The sequence below is a fragment of the Paroedura picta genome, chromosome 4 (genome assembly GCF_049243985.1).
Source record: "Paroedura picta isolate Pp20150507F chromosome 4, Ppicta_v3.0, whole genome shotgun sequence".
Taxonomy (NCBI): Eukaryota; Metazoa; Chordata; class Lepidosauria; order Squamata; family Gekkonidae; genus Paroedura; species Paroedura picta.
Window position 1 is genome coordinate 42,314,810 of NC_135372.1, and position 19,643 is coordinate 42,334,452.

The 19,643-nt window shown below is 45.2% G+C and overlaps 1 protein-coding gene across 1 annotated transcript; it reads left to right on the forward strand.

The window, feature by feature from the left end:
* Positions 1–4,365: 4,365 nt before the first annotated feature.
* On the forward strand, positions 4,366–18,965 carry RNF2 (ring finger protein 2). The gene is made up of 7 exons (XM_077332658.1): positions 4,366–4,600; positions 10,731–10,819; positions 11,083–11,243; positions 11,922–12,137; positions 13,682–13,954; positions 14,922–15,093; positions 17,070–18,965. Exons 2-7 carry the CDS (start codon positions 10,733–10,735, stop codon positions 17,169–17,171), a joined length of 1,011 nt encoding a protein of 336 aa, XP_077188773.1. The 5' UTR covers positions 4,366–4,600; positions 10,731–10,732; the 3' UTR covers positions 17,172–18,965.
* The last annotated feature ends 678 nt before the right edge of the window (positions 18,966–19,643 follow it).

Consider the following 19,643-nt stretch of genomic DNA (forward strand, 5'->3'; position numbering starts at 1 on the left):
GACTTTCCCTTTCCATATGGATACCACCTTGGCCTTGCTGCAATCTTTCCAAGGCCATCACAACAAAGCAAATCTGAGGCCAATGGCATGGAAGATGGGGAAACTGTAGATGGGGCACAGAAGCACCATGAGACCATGGAGACATGTGGAAGGGGAGACACTGTTTCACAGTAGCAATGTCTCAGTAGCTCCTTCCCAATAGAAGAGTTGGTTTTTATACCCTGCTTTTCACTGCCCAAGGGAGTCTCAGAGTGGCTTATAATCCCTTCCTCTCCCGACAACAGACACCAAGATAGTTCTAAGAGAAACTGCTTTGTAGAACAGCTTTTAACAGGACCGTGTCTGGACCAAGCTTACCCAGCATGTGGTGAAGCAGGGAATGAAATGCAATTTGCCACATTAGAAGCTGCTGCTCATAACCACTACACCAAGCTGTACAAATTGCCATTGCCTTAAAGAGATGTGACTAGAACACAGACAGGAGAAGCTGTTTCAGGAGAATTGTCTCTTTTGACTTGCTTATTGACTTATGGGATTCTTTCCCTTTAAATTTGGATCTTCTGGCCAATGGCTTCTCAGATCAGTCAAAGGAGGGAGACAGGTATTTCCTACATTGAGAGGTGATTTTGTAGTTAATAAGGTTTGCAATTATAGAAGGGAAGAATGCTTTTGTATTGTATTATCTGTTTGTGTAGTGAGAAGTGCTACACAGCCCCATCCACCATCCACCATCCCCCATCCCCATCCCAAGCAGCCCTTTCCTCCAGGGGAACTGATCTTTGCAGTCTGGAGAGGAGCTGTCCTTCCAGGGGATCCCTAAGTCCCCGTTAGAGACTGGCATCCCTGAACCTCCCTGGGGCACAGTGACACAGAGGCTTCCCCACCTCCCAGGGGAACTGACCTCTGCAGTCTGGAGAGGAGCTTTAATTATGGGGGTTCTCCAGGTCTCATCTGGAGGCTGACATCCCTGAGCAGTGGCAAGGATGCCAGGCCCCAACTGGAGCTCCCACTTCTGGGGTTTCTTGAAGCCTGAAGAATGTTTCAGGGTGTTTTCAATGGTAAAAAAAGGTGAGAAAAACTGACATGCTGGCAGTAATTGATAAACCCTCTGTAAGTTATTTGCCAACCAAAGTTTTCATGTTTGCAACATACAACTGTTTTTTTATTTACTTTGATGATATTGAACTGAACTAAAGAACGTACAGACTGAATGTTTTCAGTACTTCAAGCAAATTTTGCTATCAATTAAAAAATTTCATTTAAGGAAGAAACTGTGACAAGTTTATCAATTATTTGATGTTATTATTATTAGCAATTGAACTCTGGTGCTGGAGGAGACTCTTACGAGTCCCTTGGACTGCAAGGCGAACAAACTGGTCAGTCCTAGAGGAGATCAGCCCTGACTGCTCCTTAGAAGGCCAGATCCTGAAGATGAAACTCAAATACTTTGGCCACCTCATGAGAAGGAAGGACTCCCTGGAGAAGAGCCCCATGCTGGGAACGATTGAGGGCAAAAGAAGAAGGGGACGACAGAGAATGAGGTGGCTGGATGGAGTCACTGAAGCAGTCGGTGTGAGCTTATATGGACTCCGGGGAATGGTAGAGGACAGGAAGGCCTGGAGGATCATTGTCCATGGGGTTGTGATAGGTCAGACACGACTTCGCAACTAACAACAACAAAATTATTAGCAATTACTGCCACACAGCATTTCTCTTTGTTTCCCACCTGGAGCCTGGCATCCCTGCATCTCCATGGGATACAAAGCCAGAGAGATCCACCTCCCAAGTAGTCCTTTTCTACAGGGGGACTGATCTCTGTTGCCTGGAAATGACCTGCCATTCCAGCAAATCCCCAGGTTCCAACTGGAGATTGGCATCCCACATTGCCACAGAGTTCACCCCTCTCAAGCAGCCCTTTCATCTCCAAGAGCCTGGAGATGAGTTGTCATTGCAGAGCCCTATAGTCTCTATAGTCTACAGATGACCTTCAATTCCAGATTGACACCTGGGGGTTGGTAATCCCTAGGTTAGGAATGTTCCTTGAGGTCTGGAGGTGGGGTCTCAAGTGTCTGAAGATACAGAAGTAGTAAAGACTGCCCACCAGCCCCATAGGACCCAGCTTCTGACCTCTATGTGCGTTCGTTCGTTCCTTCCCTCCCATGATTTACATTTTTGCCATGTAGCCAGCCCCCAGGAAGACCACAATACAGGTATGCATCCTAGTGCCCATTGTTTCCCTGGGTGCAACGGGCTTTGCCTCTAGTATAGTAATATAAAGAAACCATTCCAAAGTGATACAGTGCAATTATTAAAGAACAAGCCAAGATTGCCAGGGTGTCTGTTCACACATCCCACAAAAATGATTTTAAATGGTTCATAGCAAGGGAGTGAGACTGGGAACACCTTTTTTACCAATTGAAGATAAGCCAATTTATCAATTTACCAATTGAAGATAAGCTGAACTGAGCTCCTCTGTTACAGATAGGGATGCCAGGCCCCAGGTGAGACTTGGGGATCCCCTGGAATTATAGCTCGTCTCCAGATGACAGAGATCAGGTCCCCTGGAGAAAATGACTTATTTGGAGGGTGGACTCTATAGCATTAGTGGAGACTGAGGTTCCTCCCTGCCCCAAATCTCACTCACTCCAGGCATCAGTTCCTGTGATAACTTGAGCAGGTGGACTCTGGCATTAAACCTGCTGAGTTCTCACCCTTCCAAAATCTTGCCCCCTCTCCAGACTCCATCCTCCCCATTTCTCCAGATACAGTTTTATTAAGGTTTAATAGCTAAAAAGCCATATACCTATAAATAACCCCCCATACACAGTAAAACAGGTGTTTGGTACCCAGTGGACAAATCTCCAAATATTTCCCAGCTCAGATTTGGCAACCTTATTGTCAGAATGTTAAAAAAAAATCCTTGCTGATTTTGTTTAAAGTCTCATTTCCTCTGTTGCATTTCCTTGGACCCTCATATCTGCAAGACCATCTCTCCCCTATGCCATTCCATCACGGCTTTGCTCATTGGAGCTGGATCTTCTCCAGGTGCCCAGCAGCAAATGGGCAAAAGCAACAACTGCCCATATACATGTCTTCTCTTGTGGTCCCCACTCTGTGGGACAGCTTGACTTGAGGTCAGGAAGGTTCCCACTCTCCTAACTTCTCTCAAAACTATGCAAAACTGAGTTATTAAAGAAGGCTTTTCTACATAGGCAATAATTAGCACTGTACAAAAGGTGTTGTAAAATCACTTGGATAAATTATTGAGTACTGTGGCATGTACTGCCATATATATAGTTCAGCAGTGGAATAGGCTGCCTAAGGAGGTGGTGAGCTCCCCCTCACTGGCAGTCTTCAAGCAAAGGTTGGATACACACTTTTCTTGGATGCTTTAGGATGATTAGGGCTAATCCTGCGTTGAGCAGGGGGTTGGACTAGATGGCCTGTATGGCCCCTTCCAACTCTATGATTCTATGCTGTATAGTTTGCTGTCAGTTGGATCCTCCTGGGTAATTCTGTATCATTTGATGTGTCATGATAACACACTCTGCTTCAGTTATGTTTTTAGACTTTCCGGTTGGCTCTCCAACCTAAATCCTATTCCATTGAACATCTCATTTTGTTGATCGTGAGACAGGTGAGACTATAAACACCATCAGTAACTAACTAAATCTTTGGCAGCAGATAGTCATCAGGGCACTCTTTACTTCTACGCCCACCTGCTTTCAAAAGGATGGGTCTGTGGGTGCCTTTTCACCTGCCCTTCAGAAACCCATTTTCCTACCTTCCAAGACAAACAGATCCAACCCCTCCAAAATGCCAACCTCCCTGAGGAGCATCACCTGTCTTGTCTGGATTCAGCTTTCTTTGTAACAATTTTGTGCCGAAGGAAATATTCTGGAAAATGTTTCTTAACCAGTCTGCTGTCTGGCATACATCATTTTTGGAACAAAAGAGGACTTCGTTTACTGACATCCCCTCAGCAGCCTGCTTGCCAGCTTCCTTGACTGTTCCCTACCTTGAGGTCGGCAAGCTGCCTCTTACCCCTTCCGCACTCGATGGCTAATGCGCTTTAGAAGCGGATTTTTCCCGCTTCACACAGGGAAAGGGGGCTGCAAGCGCACCCGGGAAGCGCATTCTCCAGCCCGTGCGCTCTCTTCCACCTAAGCCCTCAAAGCGAAGCGCGAAAGCGAGCGCCGGAGCCTGCCTGAAGGCGCGCTAGAAGCCAAACCAGCCGGACGTCGCCTGTGAAGCGAAACGCCGAAGGAGCCGCCGCCGGTGGGCAGAGCCTCGCTGAACGGCCGCCCCTCACAGCCTCTGGGCCTCGGCGGCCATGAATAAAACAACTCCCTCCGCTCTCTGTTTTTTCCCGGCGTCCACTGCGGCGGAGACGGCTGTCTGCCGCTCGCCATATTGGGCTGCTTACCCGGGGGGGAGGGGGGCTGAGGCAGCCGCGGTCCACTCGCCTCAGCCCTGGCTGCGGGAAGGGGCGACGGCGGTGGCGGCGGCAACAACAACAACAACGACGACGACGGGCCCGAGAGCCGAGCCGGGGGAAGGGAGCGGGCGAGCCACCGAGAGGCAGCGAGCAACGGGGCCGGTGAGTGGGGAGGCGGCGGTCCCTGCTGCTGCTGCTGCTGCTGCTGCTGCTGCTGCTGCTGCTCCAGGCTCGGCTCGCTCAGCTGTTGTGTGGGTAGAGGCGGGGGTGGGTCTCCAAGGGGGAGGCTCCCTCGGTGGCGCCGCGGAGGGTGGCCAGAGCCCCCTGCAAGAAACCTAGACGTGGGGAGGGCCGCTGGCGCCTTTACCCTCGAGTAAGCGCGCGGGGTGGGGATCGGGGATGCCCGGTCCAGGTCGGCCCCGCTTCCCCCTTCGCTTCCCTCCCCGCCCGCGCGGCTCCTTCCCGTGGAAAGGGAGGCGTGGGGACGGGGTCTCCCTCCATCGCTGCCCCCGTCGGCTGTCAGGAGCGGCTCCTCCGGCCTGGAGAGAAGCGGGAGGGGGGCGTCGCCGCCGCCCCCTCCGAAGTCAGGTTGTCCCTTGGGCCACCCTCTGCCGAGTTATCCCCGGCTCAAGCCTGAAAGGAAAAGCGGTGCTTTCGTGGATGTAGAGCGCCTGATATTCTGGCCCACATGCTATTTGACTGTGTTAAATTCTCGAAATATCGCCAGCCCCTCTCGGACGCTTTCAGGATTTGTAAACTGGGTGCCAGTGAGAAACTCGCTGTCAGCCAGGTGTTGAACGAGGAGAATTCAACCCCTGTTGTGAGGACAGCTAAGTTTCTGTTAGAAGTTTCCAGAGACCAAATAATTCAGAGATGTTGTTGATTGAAAAGCTGGTGCTCTGTATATTGTATCTCTGTGTATATGCCACTGTTTTACTATTGAATCTAGTGATGATACCCATAAAGGTGTTTTGATTTGATCCCAGTTCAAGCCTCTTATCATCAGTGGGTTTAGACCAGAGTAGCAAACTCTGCAAGGGACTGCTCTGCTAATGCACCAGCGGTTTTTATTCAGTTTCTTTGGTTGCATTCATATGGAAACACACACAAGTGTGTGCCAGCTAGCTGTTGTGGGAGTTGTTTGATTGAGTTTGCAGATAGTGTGGTGTATGTGTCGGTGGGTGGATTACTAGGGGAGGCAGATGCATTTTATTATGGCTAGAGTGGAAAATGTATTCCTGTTGGCTACTGATCTGCTCTGTGAATCTCGTGAGCCGAAGGATGTAGCCTGTGGCGTACCTGTTTGGAGGGGGGTGGTTAGAGTTCTGGTTGCTAGCATGGCAATAGCATGAGCTGGAATGCAGTGACAGCTTAAAGACTAACTCAGTTTTAATGCAAGTCTGTGCTTTCATGGAGTAGAGTCCACTTCATATGCGTTTCCGTGTATCTGTCTTGTTCCTCTTCATGCTTTGCTAGACTAGATGCTAATATTTGAGCTGTGGCAGGATGCATAAAAGGATATCTATGAAAAGCTCTCTAGAACAGGAGGGGTTCATGGCGTTGCGGCTTTTGACATGAGGCTGACGACTTTTATGTTTTTTGTGTGGTCATGCTGGAACAGTAAACTGGTTGCCAGAATGTCCCAGTTTATGGTAGTATCCTATTAGGTTCCACTTTGCTCTTTGTTTTTTAAGTGACCATAATTAGTGTTTTGTATACATGCCCTTTTCCACCTTTTGGCCATGGAGGTACTGCTGAAATATTGACCAGGCTTTGAGGTACAAGGAAGTGATGTCACTTGGCCATGCCTCCCAGCCACGCCCCCTAGAAGTGAGAGAAGCCTCTATAGGCAAAGGTTTAAATGGCCACCTCGGAAGTGAGAAGAGCCTTGAGCGACAAAGGCTTAAATGGCTGGGGCCCCTTCCTTTCCCACCCCCCAGGCCCATCATTGGCAACTTTGTGCGTGTGGGGGGACAATTTGATATAGTGAAATTCTCAATGGGTTTCCACATAGTCCTATTTGTGACTTGATATTTGTATGGCATTTAGTGACCTGTGGGGGTACTTCCTGATATGAATGCTTTTGAAACACCTCAGAAAAACCATATCACTTCTTTCCAAATTGTTGATTAAGGTGGCAGTGGAGACTGAACAGCACTGACCTTGTTTCAAGAAGGGTAGGATATAAACATAATAAAAGTTAAGGCTCACTACACGCATTACGTGCACATATAGTCTACATGCAGTAATTAACTATGGTTTCCACAAGTATGAATTGCCGCTTTCTCCTTCAAAAGATGCGACATTGGGGGCTTGATCCTGAAAGACAAGAGTGCAACTGGTACATGTCCATAATAATAACACCTGACATGCATGGTCATCTTGGGAATCGGTCTCTGAATTAACAGTAACGTTACATGAAATGACCTGAAGACAAAGCAATTATTTCATCTCCAGGCACCTAAGTAGAAGGACTGAAAACTGAGAGGATCACAATGTATCTGCTTCTAGAAAAGAAATTGAAGAAAGGGAACAAAATCCATGTGAACACCCCAGTATTTGTCTCCCCCCCTTTACTCTATTGCTGGCATTTGCACAGAAACAGGCATGTCTGTCTGCATTGGGCGTTCTTAATCTCAATACCAGAGGCATCCAGTCAACATGAATCATGTGGCACCAAAACTCATATAGGGCCTGCTGCTGTAGCTATGTTCCTGGGGGTCAAAGGTTCCAATCCTACCCTCTCTTTAATTAGGTTCTGTCCATAATCCAATGGCACTATTATGAAAGGTGGCCCTATCAGCAGCCATTAGAAGCCCTAACAAAACATCCTATCAGCAGACATTAGATGCCCTAACAAAACTCCTATGTTCGGAGGTGTTATGTCTCGAAGCACCAGATGCTGTGAGGAATGGGGAAGGGTTGTTGCTTTCAGGCTGTGCTTGAAAACTGACAGGAGGCGGTGGGGGACAGAGTAATGATCCCAGTTCTTAGGTGAGATTATTGTCTGCTCAGCAGCCCTGCTTGGCTAAGAGATAGTGATTTACCCAGGGCTGTTTGCTGAATGTCATGGCTGAGTGGTCAGTGAGGATTTGAAACTGGGGTTTCTAGTTCTGTGTCCTTACACCCCATTGGCTCTTGCATCTCCCTGAGTGTCTCGCTGGCAATTTTGAGAAAGCTGGCTCCGAAGGACCAGTAATGTAGAAAAGAATGTTATATTCATTGGACTTTCAGGTGTTGAAACTTGTTACAGTGCACACTTGTACAGAGGCATTACATTTCCCCCCTCTATACCCCTCTCATCAGCTGCAACATTGTATACTACAGCTGGAAAAGTTCATTTCCTGTCTCCTACTCCAAAGCCTTCAAGGAATTGGTCAAACCATGTGAGACTGCAAATGGTCTTACATTTCCCTGCACTGGTTGCAGCCAAGATTCTAGTTGTGGGAAAAATTGATTCTAAAGCATACAAGATTATTTTTGGCTAAGCTTTAGATCAGATGTTTGCATAACTGAATTCACAGACCTGTTCAGCGGCGTATGTTTATAAAAACTTAGTAATCTCATATTTATACATCAAAAATACAAGTAATTATCCTGCTTATGTATTTTAAACTCTAATACTTGTTGAATGAATAGTTTTTTTGTCACACAAAAGAACATATAACACATGTTTTTAGAAGGTAAACTACCTCCTGTAGGTGGTCTGAAGACAGCAAGGGGAGTATGTTGAATCCTTTGTATATATTTCTTTAATGGTGTGCTAAGGTGCTAAGCAGGATCAGCCCTGGTCAGTCTTTGGACAGGAGGCCACCAGGGAATACCAGGGCTGTGATGGGGAGACAGGGGATGGCAAACTGTCTTTGAACATCTCTCCCCTTGGAAATCCTACAGGGTCTCCAGAAGTCAACTGTGACTTGACGTCAAAAAGGGGGGAAAAAGGCTTGTTTCTTATGCTAGTCTTTACTCAAATTCCCATTGGAGATTTTTTTCAAAACCAAATTTCAAAGTGAATTTTGACGCTTCCAAGTAACTTAGAGGAAAGGCAAAGTAATGTAAGAGCACTATAATTGTGGGGAGTCTGCTTGTCCATAGACTGTCCACACCAGATTTACCCTAAAGAAAAATCTGAAGCTGAATTTGGAACATCTTGCAGCATGGTGTACCTGTTGGAGTGTTAAAAGTACAGCCGGGAACAACAAGGTTCACATCCCTGCCATTAATCTCACTGAGTGACCTTCTCTCAGTCTTGTGAGAATAAAATTGGGGGGAGAAGACCACCATGTATGCCAGGTGGGATCAAATTTCAAAGGATGGGATCAAAAACCAATAAATACTTGGTGGAATTGCAATTATACATTTTTCAAATCCTAGGTTTATACATGCTTCTAGGTTTAATCTCTATATACCAATGATAACTTGCTAGCTGCTCTGTGCATTAAAGGCTGTGAAATGTCAGTTATGTTTTTAGCTTGTCTTCGGTATCTCTGGTAGGGAGAGAAAGCAATGATATTTTTGGTCACGTTGGTTGTTGCTAGTGCCTCCTTTTTAAAAGCTGCAGTACATTGAATAGGAAACAAAGACTATGGTATCTCTGAGATTTTATTTTGGAGGCTTTATTTTCCTGTTGTTGCAAGATACAGTAAGCATTTTTTGCTTGGATCACTATGGAATTTCACTGCATTTGATGCATGTCTGCAGTGCTTATATACTAGAAGAGTACTACTCTTATATTAGTATAAAACAGGGCTGTCCAAACTGTGGCTCTCCAGATGTCCACAGGGACTTATGGTAACTATAGTCCATGGACATCTGGAGAGCCACAGTCTGGCCATCCTAAAGATGGTTGAATGCTGGCAGCTGATTTCTCAGTGGCTCTTTACTCTGCACTGGTAGAGAATTTTCCTTCCTGTGGCTCTAGCATGAGAGGATGACTTCTTGTGTCCCACCCTGGATATTCTTTCTGTTCATAGCCTCCCCAAGAGCATGCCTTGACAGTTTCTATTCTCTCTGCATCTTCGTGCTTCTTCTTGTAAACTTCCCCGGTTATTGGCTTTCTCTCCGTCTCCTCCCCCATAATTTGCCACACGGAGAAGGATTCTGAGTTTGGTTTCAAGACATATCTGACAAAGTGAGCAGTGAGTCATGAAATCTCATATTGAAATATAGTTAGTCTTTTGTGGTGCTACTGGATTTTTTTGGGTTGCATTTTGATTGGATCCTTACCTCCTTGTGCTGTTTGCAGAGCCTCTTGTCTGATGTATCCTTATATGAATATATCTGGCTCTTCATTCTTCTCTTTCCCCCAAGCAACAGAATATGTGCACCAAAGCCTTTCTGATGGCTGTTACATAAGAAGTCCAGAGTTACACTCCTTTTTAAAATAATAAAATGCCAGTTCCTGTGTTGGCTTCATTGCAGTGGCAGGGAGTAATCAGAAAAGACACAAAGAGGCACTAACATTTTACAAGCTGTTCTCTCCCTTAAAATATGGAAAACCAACACAACTATGGAAATGCCTCCAAATGCCTCCCCCGTTTTTTCCCTTTTAAAAAGAACCCATAAGGGCTTAAAATGCCATCATTGGAGTAGAAAGGCCTCCTGCCTCCCCCCTCCAAAAAATGTTTTCCCTGTGCAGAAACAGTGGTGGATGGGGGTCCCCTGTGTTTGCTACTCCACATGGAGTAGTCTGTGCATGCAACAGAACAGAAGCATGCAGCACTGTTTCTATATAGGAAAATGTCTTGAGGGTGGGGCTAGGAGTCTCTCCCCCCCACACAGTGATGGCATTCTGAGCCCATTTGGACTCTCTGTCTTTGAAAAGCCATTCCCTGTAGTTGCTGTGTGGTTCACTGTGCCCAACTGATTGAGAAAACCCATGTCTTCAGTGGCGCTTGTGGATTAGAATGTGTGCTGGGGAGCCACCCACAGAGGGGTGTATAAAATGAGTGCCTAAACTGGAAGCAATCTGAGGGATGTAGTCAGTGCACTAGTCTTTTCTTGTGCTTGTTCTTTCTTCCTTTGCAGTCATCCTGCACTACTGTGGCAGTAATTACTAGAGCTGGGTTATTTAAATAAAGTGCAATGAATGATTCAGCCATGTGGAATCTACTCTCTCCCTGCTCTCTCTCCCCCCCCCCCCCGTCCCTATCCCCGTCATACCACAGCAAAGTGGACAAATAGTGCCTGAATCCACCCTAGTCTGCTGCTTGAGGGGAAAGCCCTATGCGTATAACCTATTTAAATTTAACCTGATTTTGATATTTCGTTCTTTTTGTTTGGTCTTTTAAAGCTATGTCTCAGGCTGTGCAGACAAATGGGACACAGCCATTAAGCAAGACGTGGGAGCTCAGCTTGTATGAACTTCAGAGAACACCTCAGGTAAACCTTCATTTAAGTTACAGGGGATGCAGCATGGTTGTGAGTGTGATTATTTTTTTTTTACCCTACCTGGGAATTGTTTAACCTCTAATGTGTAGTCTAAAATGGTGGAACAAAACTCAAATCTCAGGTACTAACCTCAAGAAATAAGAAACTCAGGTGGGTTTCCAAGAAGAAATGTTCTTTACTTTGTAACGCTTAAAAATAACATCCTAGCCAAGGATAAGTTGCTGTTGCCTGAGAGCTCTGTTTCTCATCCTTAGGAAGCAATAACGGATGGCTTGGAAATAGTGGTGTCACCCCGAAGCCTCCACAGTGAGCTGATGTGTCCCATTTGTTTGGATATGTTGAAAAACACCATGACTACGAAGGAATGTCTCCATCGCTTCTGTGCTGATTGTATCATCACAGCCCTCAGGAGTGGGTAAGAAAAACATTACATATGGAATCTGGACTAGGAACAACTCCTGCGCAGCACCTTTGTGATTCTAGCTATCCTGTTAAAGGAAATTCACTTTATTCTGCCCCACCCTTCAGAGTTGTCCTTCTTTTAAAATGTTGTTTGGAGCCTGGAGGAGAGGGGAGAGTTTTCGTTTGTGCATTTGTTACTGTGTGTCTACCCCGGTCCTCCATTTTATTCTCACAGCAAATTTGGAGAAGGATCTCCAAAGAGAAGTTGATGGACCCAAAGTTTGCTTAGGTCTCTCTGGTCCAAGTCTAATGCTATCCAATGTGCTTTTTCAAAAAAGCATTTGGAACATTCAGTGGCAACTGGGGAGAAGGGAGCCACAAGGAATTCCTCCCTTTTCCCTTCCCTCACCTACCAGGGCTTGGGCTGGACTTTGAACCTCCTTCCATCTGTTGCCCCCACTGCTGCTCGCTGTATCTTGAATCCCAACTTTTAGTATGTGTGATCATAGCATGAAGCAGAGATACCTCTGACTGCACTCAATTTATTGTCAGCCCAAAACATCCCAGGTTGCCTTATTTCACAAAGCTTTTAAGGCAATGGTGCAGGTAGTGAACTCTTAATTCATAAAGCATGGAATGAAGGCTATATGTGTAGAACTAGTTTTCACCTTTTCCACCCTTCTACCTTTAGAAACAAGGAATGCCCTACGTGTCGTAAAAAGCTTGTTTCGAAAAGGTCGTTGAGACCCGACCCAAACTTTGATGCCCTCATCAGTAAAATCTATCCAAGTCGTGATGAATATGAGGCTCACCAGGAGAGAGTTCTAGCGAGGATCAGCAAGCACAATAACCAGCAAGCTCTGAGCCACAGCATTGAGGAGGGCCTGAAAATTCAAGCATTGAACAGGTAGGATCTGAACCACTGAAGCTACAACTGGGAAAGGACTATGGCTCAGCAATGAAGCACATGCTTTGCAAGAAAAGGTTTCCAATTTCAGTCCCTGCCTTTTCCAATTATAAAGAATCTGGGAGCAGGGCTGGGAGAGACTTGTGCCTTGAGTGCCCAGAGTGTTTTGCTAGTATTGGCTAAAATGATGCTGACGTGATAGAAGGGCTTCTTCATGAGTTTATTAACTTGGAGGTGCATGAAAGGTAAAGCTTGAATAAGTTTTGGCACATTTCCCTCTGTAACTGGAAAACGTCAAGCCGTGTAAATCTACAGCTCCATGCCATAAGTAGCATTGTATCAGTGTACCCAACACCACCTACAGGCCACAAGTGCACATTTTGTGCATTCAGTGGTATGTGTGTGTGTATGCAAAAATATTGTGCAGTATTTAACCACTTGTGAATTGGACTTTGTCAGAAAAGGAATGGTGTTACTTTGTACAGTAGGTTTCAGCACAGCACATGTGATGTGCTTCTTATTGAGTGGGAATATTTCCCACGTCTCTCTTGAAGGTTTGTCCTTATAGAGTTCTGGCACTATCCTTTCTATAAGTGATCAGCACCCCAATGAAAGGAAGAAGACCAGTTTCTTCCTGCATCCCTCATTAATTGAGAAATGTCTCTATTCCCTTAAACAACTTGGAAATTATCATGCTGAGTCCCTTCCTCAATGGAGATTAGGTAGTGTAGAACAGTATATTAGAAATGGTTGCACCACAGATGCATAGAAAAACACGTTTTACTTGCTTCACTGACTTTCACAAATCTTACCTGAAGAAGCTGTTGTTTTCTGTTAAAGCACAACTCTAGCAGGCTTGGTCTATAGATTTCACCATCTCTCTTGACTGGGGTTCACACATTCATGCATTTCCATGTAGGGGACTCTATTATCATGCTGCTAATCGTATCTCTCATAATCGTATCTCCATATAAGATCTTGTGAGAAGACCCTGTGGTTTCTCATCAATGCTGGCCGTTTTATCTATTCTTGAACTGATCTGTCTGTATTTTATCTAGATTTCTTTTAAAAAGCTGAACAGCTTAGATGCCTGTCAGACAGCTTGCGCATCACTTGCTCATTAAGATTCTTGAATGGCTGTTCTGTGTAGACTGCAATGACTAGCACTCTATTTGAGCTCTATGAACCTTATACTAAACTTTGGTTCTATGGGACAGACACTGTTCTGCTGACACTAAAAGGGTAGATATAGGCTAAGTCAGCCACTCAATGGAGCCCTCTCATGCATGCCTTTTGTCTACATGGGTCATATGATTTCTCCCCGGCATATTCCTTTTGGGGCCAAAAGGGGCCCCTCTCCCTTCTTTTGCCACTGGCAAAGCTGGTAGGATTCAACCCTGCATCTCTTACTGTAACAATATTGATTAACTATAAGAATTTAAGATTGACTCATGCATCTCTATAAGCTAGTCTTAAGACACTGCAAAAATAACTGGTTGACAAGCTTAGGTAATTTCCTGAACCTGTTCTGTATGTTCCTTAAGACTACAGAGAGGCAAGAAGCAACAGATAGAGAACGGTAGTGGCGCAGAGGACAACGGAGACAGTTCACACTGTAGCAACGCTTCAACTCACAGCAATCAGGAAGCAGGGCCAAGTAACAAAAGGACCAAAACATCGGATGATTCTGGGCTAGAACTGGACAATAACAATACGGCAGTTGCTATAGACCCAGTACTGGATGGTGCAAGTGAAATAGAACTCGTTTTCAGACCACATCCTACCCTCATGGAAAACGATGACAGTGCGCAGACAAGGTAAGCGGGAGCAGTTATCCCGAGTTTAGAAACTACATTGTAAATGGTGGCATGCCAGGCTTTTTGAATTTTCCCCCCCATATTGTGTGTTTTGTTAAACGCTTAAAGTGCTGGTTTGCTCCTCATCACGTGTAGCTTGGATTTGCTTGTGAACCTTTAGCAATGAAGGCAGAACAACTAGAATCAAGACAAGATGGATATAATGCTGCTTTTGAGGGACTAGATCCTCTTCTTGTGGATGGAGTGGAGCTGGCATTTACATAATTTGGGCGTGCTCGTGGACTCTGCCTTACTGTTTGAAAATCAGGTTGTACTGATCAAGAGTGCTTTCTGTCTGCCTCACTCAGTTCCCCAGTGCTCTCCTTCCTTAGATATACGAAATTGACCCGGCTATGCTAATCCATGTTTTTGCAAGCCTGAGTTGGATTATTGTAATTATCCAATATAGGATTACCCTTGAAGACAACTGGAAAACTACAGCTGGTTCAGATTGTGGCAGCCTGATCATGGTTAGAAACGAACTGATGGGACAAAACTTGCCCTCCTTATCCAACTGCATTGGCTGCCAGTTTATTTCCAAGTCCAGTTCCAGGCATTTAAAGCTGGCCTAGCACTCGTATAGCTAACAGATGGTCTCTTCCTGTATGGCCCAGTGTGCCAGCTGCAGGCTGCCAACTGTTTCATCACTAAGGGTAGCCTGCATGGAATCTGCCAGAGCCCATGCTTTTTTCATCATAGCTCCCACCCTGTGGAGTAGGTTCCCTGAGGAGGTAAAGTGGGCGCTATGCCTAGAGGGTTTAATGAGCACTGCAGATCTCTTTCGCCAGAGCTTTTAATGGGGCACAGGCTATAGACCTTGGGGGGCCAATATTGTATACCTTATTTGTAAGTCACCTCCAGCCTTCGGGAAAGATGGGATATAAGTAACTGCAACTTTTATATAGCTACATATTTACTTCTGTTTCAGATATATAAAGACCTCTGGCAACGCCACAGTTGATCACTTATCCAAGTACCTTGCTGTGAGACTGGCCTTGGAAGAACTCCGGAGTAAAGGAGAGTCTAATCAGATGAATCTTGAAACGGCGAGCGAGAAGCAGTACACAATATACATTGCTACAGCCAACGGCCAGTTCACTGTGAGTAATTGGTTAAGCTAGAAATCTAATTGGGACAGAATGAAGTACCACAGCTTTGAGACACACTGGCACTGCACCTCATCCGGTGGCTAACTTAACATGTTTTTTTGTAAACTGAAATAAAATTGAAGGTAGCATGGTGTAGAGCAGGGGTAGTCAAACTGCGGCCCTCCAGATGCCCATGGACTACAATTCCCAGGAGCCCCTGCCAGCATTCACTGGCAGGGGGCTCATGGGAATTGTAGTCCATGGACATCTGGAGGGCCGCAGTTTGACTGCCCCTGGTGTAGAGGTTAAAGAGCGGCGGCCTCTAATGTGGAGAACTGAGCTTGATTCCCCACACCTCCATACACTGCTAACTGGGTGACTTTGGGCTGCTCACAGTTCTCCTTGAATTGTTCTCACATCAGTTCTCTTAGAGCTCCCAGCCCCACCTACCTCACAGGATGCTTGTTGTGGGGAGAGGAAGGGAAGGCGAATATAAACCGCTTTGGGACTCCTTTGAGTAGTGATAATTCGAGTCTAAAAAAGTTCTTTAAACTCAAACGTGTTTGTGCCCAGGCAATTGATCAGGGCCTTGGGTGAAGAGAAGATCCAGGTTGAGCTCTCTGCTCAGATAGCAAGCAGTGCAAAGTCTCCATTTCTAAGCTTGTCTTAGCTCGCAGGGTTGTTGGGAGATTCAAGTGCAGTTCTGAACCTGCTGGAGGAAAGTCAAAATGCAGGTGCCAGATATCATATCTGGCTTTCTAACTCATCTGTGACCTTCATGGAATGTTCATACACTCAGCTTCCAGAAAGTGAGATCTGTGCTAGAAAGGCCAGTTTTCTGTATAACATCTAGCACTTTTTATATGGGACAAAGTAGGCAGCTTAATATTTCTATTTCTCTGTGTTGGCTTCCTGTAGCAGTTCACAAGTGCTTTGGCCATCTTTAGTGAGGAACTAAGTGACCATAATGGCTGTTTTGTGTATGTGTAAATCAGCCTGTCCTGAAACAGATTAATTTAGTGAAGTCCTTAAAAATGGATGCAAGACCACTTACTTAGACCTAACAAAATGACACAACTGTGCAGACTCTCTCTTGCTGAAGAGATTGGCAGACTTGAGAAGTACTGGAGCACAGAGAACTGTTAGCCAGCATTGGCCTTATGAGAAGAAGGCTAGAAACAATGATAGCCTGTGTGAATATAAAATCAATAGTTAATCATAATGTTTCTCTAACACTGAAACACATGGGAAAAGTGGGTATCACATGGACTTTATGTCTGGATTTCACTTGGTATAGGATGGGAACTTGGAACTTGAAGCCTTCTGACTCTGCATACTTCTAACTTTGATTTTTGCAACTGTTTTTTGTTGTTGTTTTTGGAGGGGAGACATTAAAAAGACACCTAGTCTTCGAAAAATCCCTGGGTAGATACAACCTGAAAGCTGTTTTAAAACATCGGGTGTCCATCTGCATTCAAGCACTCAGTGTTTCTGACTTTGAAGTTCTAGGTATCTGCTGTGCAGAATCAGAAGTAATCCAAGACATTTCATTTGGGCTGGTATTGAGCCCAAATAGGCTAGAAGTCTGTTTCTTTTATGTATTCTGGATTGGATTTTTTTTAAAAAACATCACCCAGATACGTAGCTTCTTTTAATAGCCTGTCCCAAGTGAATGGATAACTGACTGCTGAGCTATTGTGCTCCTCCATACTAAACTATCAAGAATAGCCTTATAAACACATTGCAGTATTGTGTGGGAAGCTAGTAAAGCACCCTCTCTCTATGTGAACCAACTTTTCACTTTGGCGGGGGGGGGTTGACAGCTGGTTTGTATTAGCCTGTTTATAGACTGAACGTGACTAAACGCTGTCTTTTAAATGCTGTTTACAATGTGCTGTGTCCATGCTTTGTTTCTCTGGCTTTGATTCAGTATTTGATTCAGTTTCAGATGTCATAATCTTCTGTTTTTGGTTTTGGCACGACTTTAGGTGCTAAATGGCTCTTTTTCCTTGGAGCTGGTCAGCGAAAAGTACTGGAAAGTGAATAAGCCTATGGAACTCTACTACGCGCCAACGAAGGAACACAAATAAGCTGGACAAATGCTTTGAGTTGGAACTGTATTTGCTTTTATAGCTCTGGCTTACTTTTAAGTGAAACACCCTCCTTTGCATCATGGACAACTGCTGAGAGAGACCTGGGTCGCTTGGTGAATATTCTTTACAATTAGACAGTATTTGTGTGGTATTTATGTCTTTTGCTCCCCCAGAGAACTGAACAGTCTGTACATTCCATTGTTGCTATCAAATATGTTTTTTTTAATTTGGTGGGTTTTTGTTTCATATGTATGATACTAGAAGAAGCAAGATGTATCTTTGGGGTATCCTGCCGGTTGGCTTCGGAGTGGCAGGGTTCAGCCAGAGCTTTGATAAGTATTGGCAAGAGGCAGTAAGGAGGGTTATGTCATATGGCTAGAATCAGTTTGCTAGTAACTAAGTACATGTAATGCTGAAAAAGAGAAAGGAAAACAGCACCCACACATTGCCCAAGAGAGTTGTCTGTTACCCCTTCCAGTAGTAAATAAATGAGGGGTTCTCATGCAATGCTGGCTGTATTCCCAGAGGGGGAGCTAGCATTTGGAAAAGGTGTGTACCTCCTACCTGAGTGCAAAATTCCCTCTTGCCACCCATCTGAACCCTAAAGTTACCCTGTAAAGTCTGGGTTGATGTATTACTTAACGATAATGAAAGAGTGATAGGTACACTTGACCTAGGTGACTATGCAGGATAAGGCAGTGCATGTTTCTGAATCTGGCTCTCACTTAATAGGGAGCTAGTGTAAGGTCTACATTTGTCCTCTTAGGGGTTCAGGAAAACAATTCCTGCTGCTAGCTTGGGAAGCCTCAGGATGAAGCAGCTAACAAAATGAAAGCAAAATGAGCACATGTTTTATCTTTCTAAAGCCCACTCATGGTACTCTTAATGGAAGAAGTAATAGTTTTGATGTTTCCCCAATCTTTCTTTACCCATATTAGCAAACTTCTGGCACTTAATGGAAAAGTATTGATGACAAAGCGCTTAGATGGCTTTTAGTCTGTAACTGGTTCAGAAGTCTGAATTCAGCATTTGGCTGTTGTGTTGAGGCTTAGACTGTTGAAGCAGTCATGTATTTCAGCCATAGCTGATTGTCCACATGTACTGAGTCACAATTCTGGAAGGCTAATGACGGAACAAGGCTTCTTTACTGAAACATTTCTTTTTTTAGCGTGACACCTGGCTCTCTGCTTCTGGAAATTAAGGAGAGAGATTAGTCCTCTTCTTCATTATCGACATGTGAACATTGAGACCATGCTTTCCCTTAACCTGGCTCTACATTATTTAGGGGGAGACAGATGTTTTCTTGTCCTGCAAGAAGAGAGAACTCAGTTGTTCCAGTACTTCTTATTTTTAAAACCTCCTCAATATTGAGTATTCCTAAATTATGCTAGCAGTTTGTGCCATGAAAACTAGAAGACAGGGGTGGGGAGGGAGGGTATACCATGTCTGTTTGATTTTTGTTGAGTACTTTTGGTGTAATGTACAACTTATATAGCTTGCTAGTGCATGTCCACTAAATATAATCTGGTTTCTTTTTGTGAAAAATGCTTTTGTATGAGCAAACATCAGCTGCAGCAGAACCATAAATTTGCATTGTGATTTTTATCTTAAGGTTTAGGCCTGTACGCAGGATAGTGTCTGTAAAATTTGGAAAGTTTATTTACCTAAGGTGTGTATTGTTCCCAACTGAAAAGTATGGGAGAATGTGAATTTTTACTTAACATGTTACAGTGAATTTTCTGAATATTTATATTTACTTTAAATACATAAAGTAGTTGTTTTAATCGAAAAGACCCCTAGCTGCTGTGTGCCTCATTACAGCTTTGAGAACACCTTGTAGCTGTCTTCATGCCGTATTTGGGAAGGTGGGCATTTTGCAATAGAATTTCAGATTTATAGCACTGATGCTGAAACGGTGAAGAGGGAACACAGAGCATGTTAATAAGGAGGGGGGTGCCAGGGAGGGATTAGATCCTGATGCACGTACTGAACCCCCCCCCCCAAAGTACGGAGACCTGCATAAAAGATGATCTCTTAGCGCCATTATCCAAATGTGACATGAGAAGAATGGAGCTCAGAGGGGTCTTGCTGGTTTCACCTGTGTGCTCTAAGACAGTGGTCCCCAACCTTTTTATCACCGGGAACTGGTCAACACTTGACAATTTTACTGAGGCTGGAGGGGGGGGTAGTTTTTTGCTGAGGGACGTCACCGCCTGAGCCCCTACTGGTGCCAATGACTTCCCGCTGCCCGCTGGGGGGTGCTGCCAGCAGTAGCTGTGCAGTGCCATGCTGAGGGGAAGCCCCAGCCATGGTGGCCGCCGGAGAACACCAAAGGTGAGCCAGCGGCAGAGTGGCAGGGCAGCCCCCGAGGCAGCAGCCGGGGAGGAGGACGAGGAGGAGCCGTGGTCCGGTAACGACTGATCCAGGGACCGGGACCGGTCCCCGGACCGGGGGTTGTGGGCAGCTGGT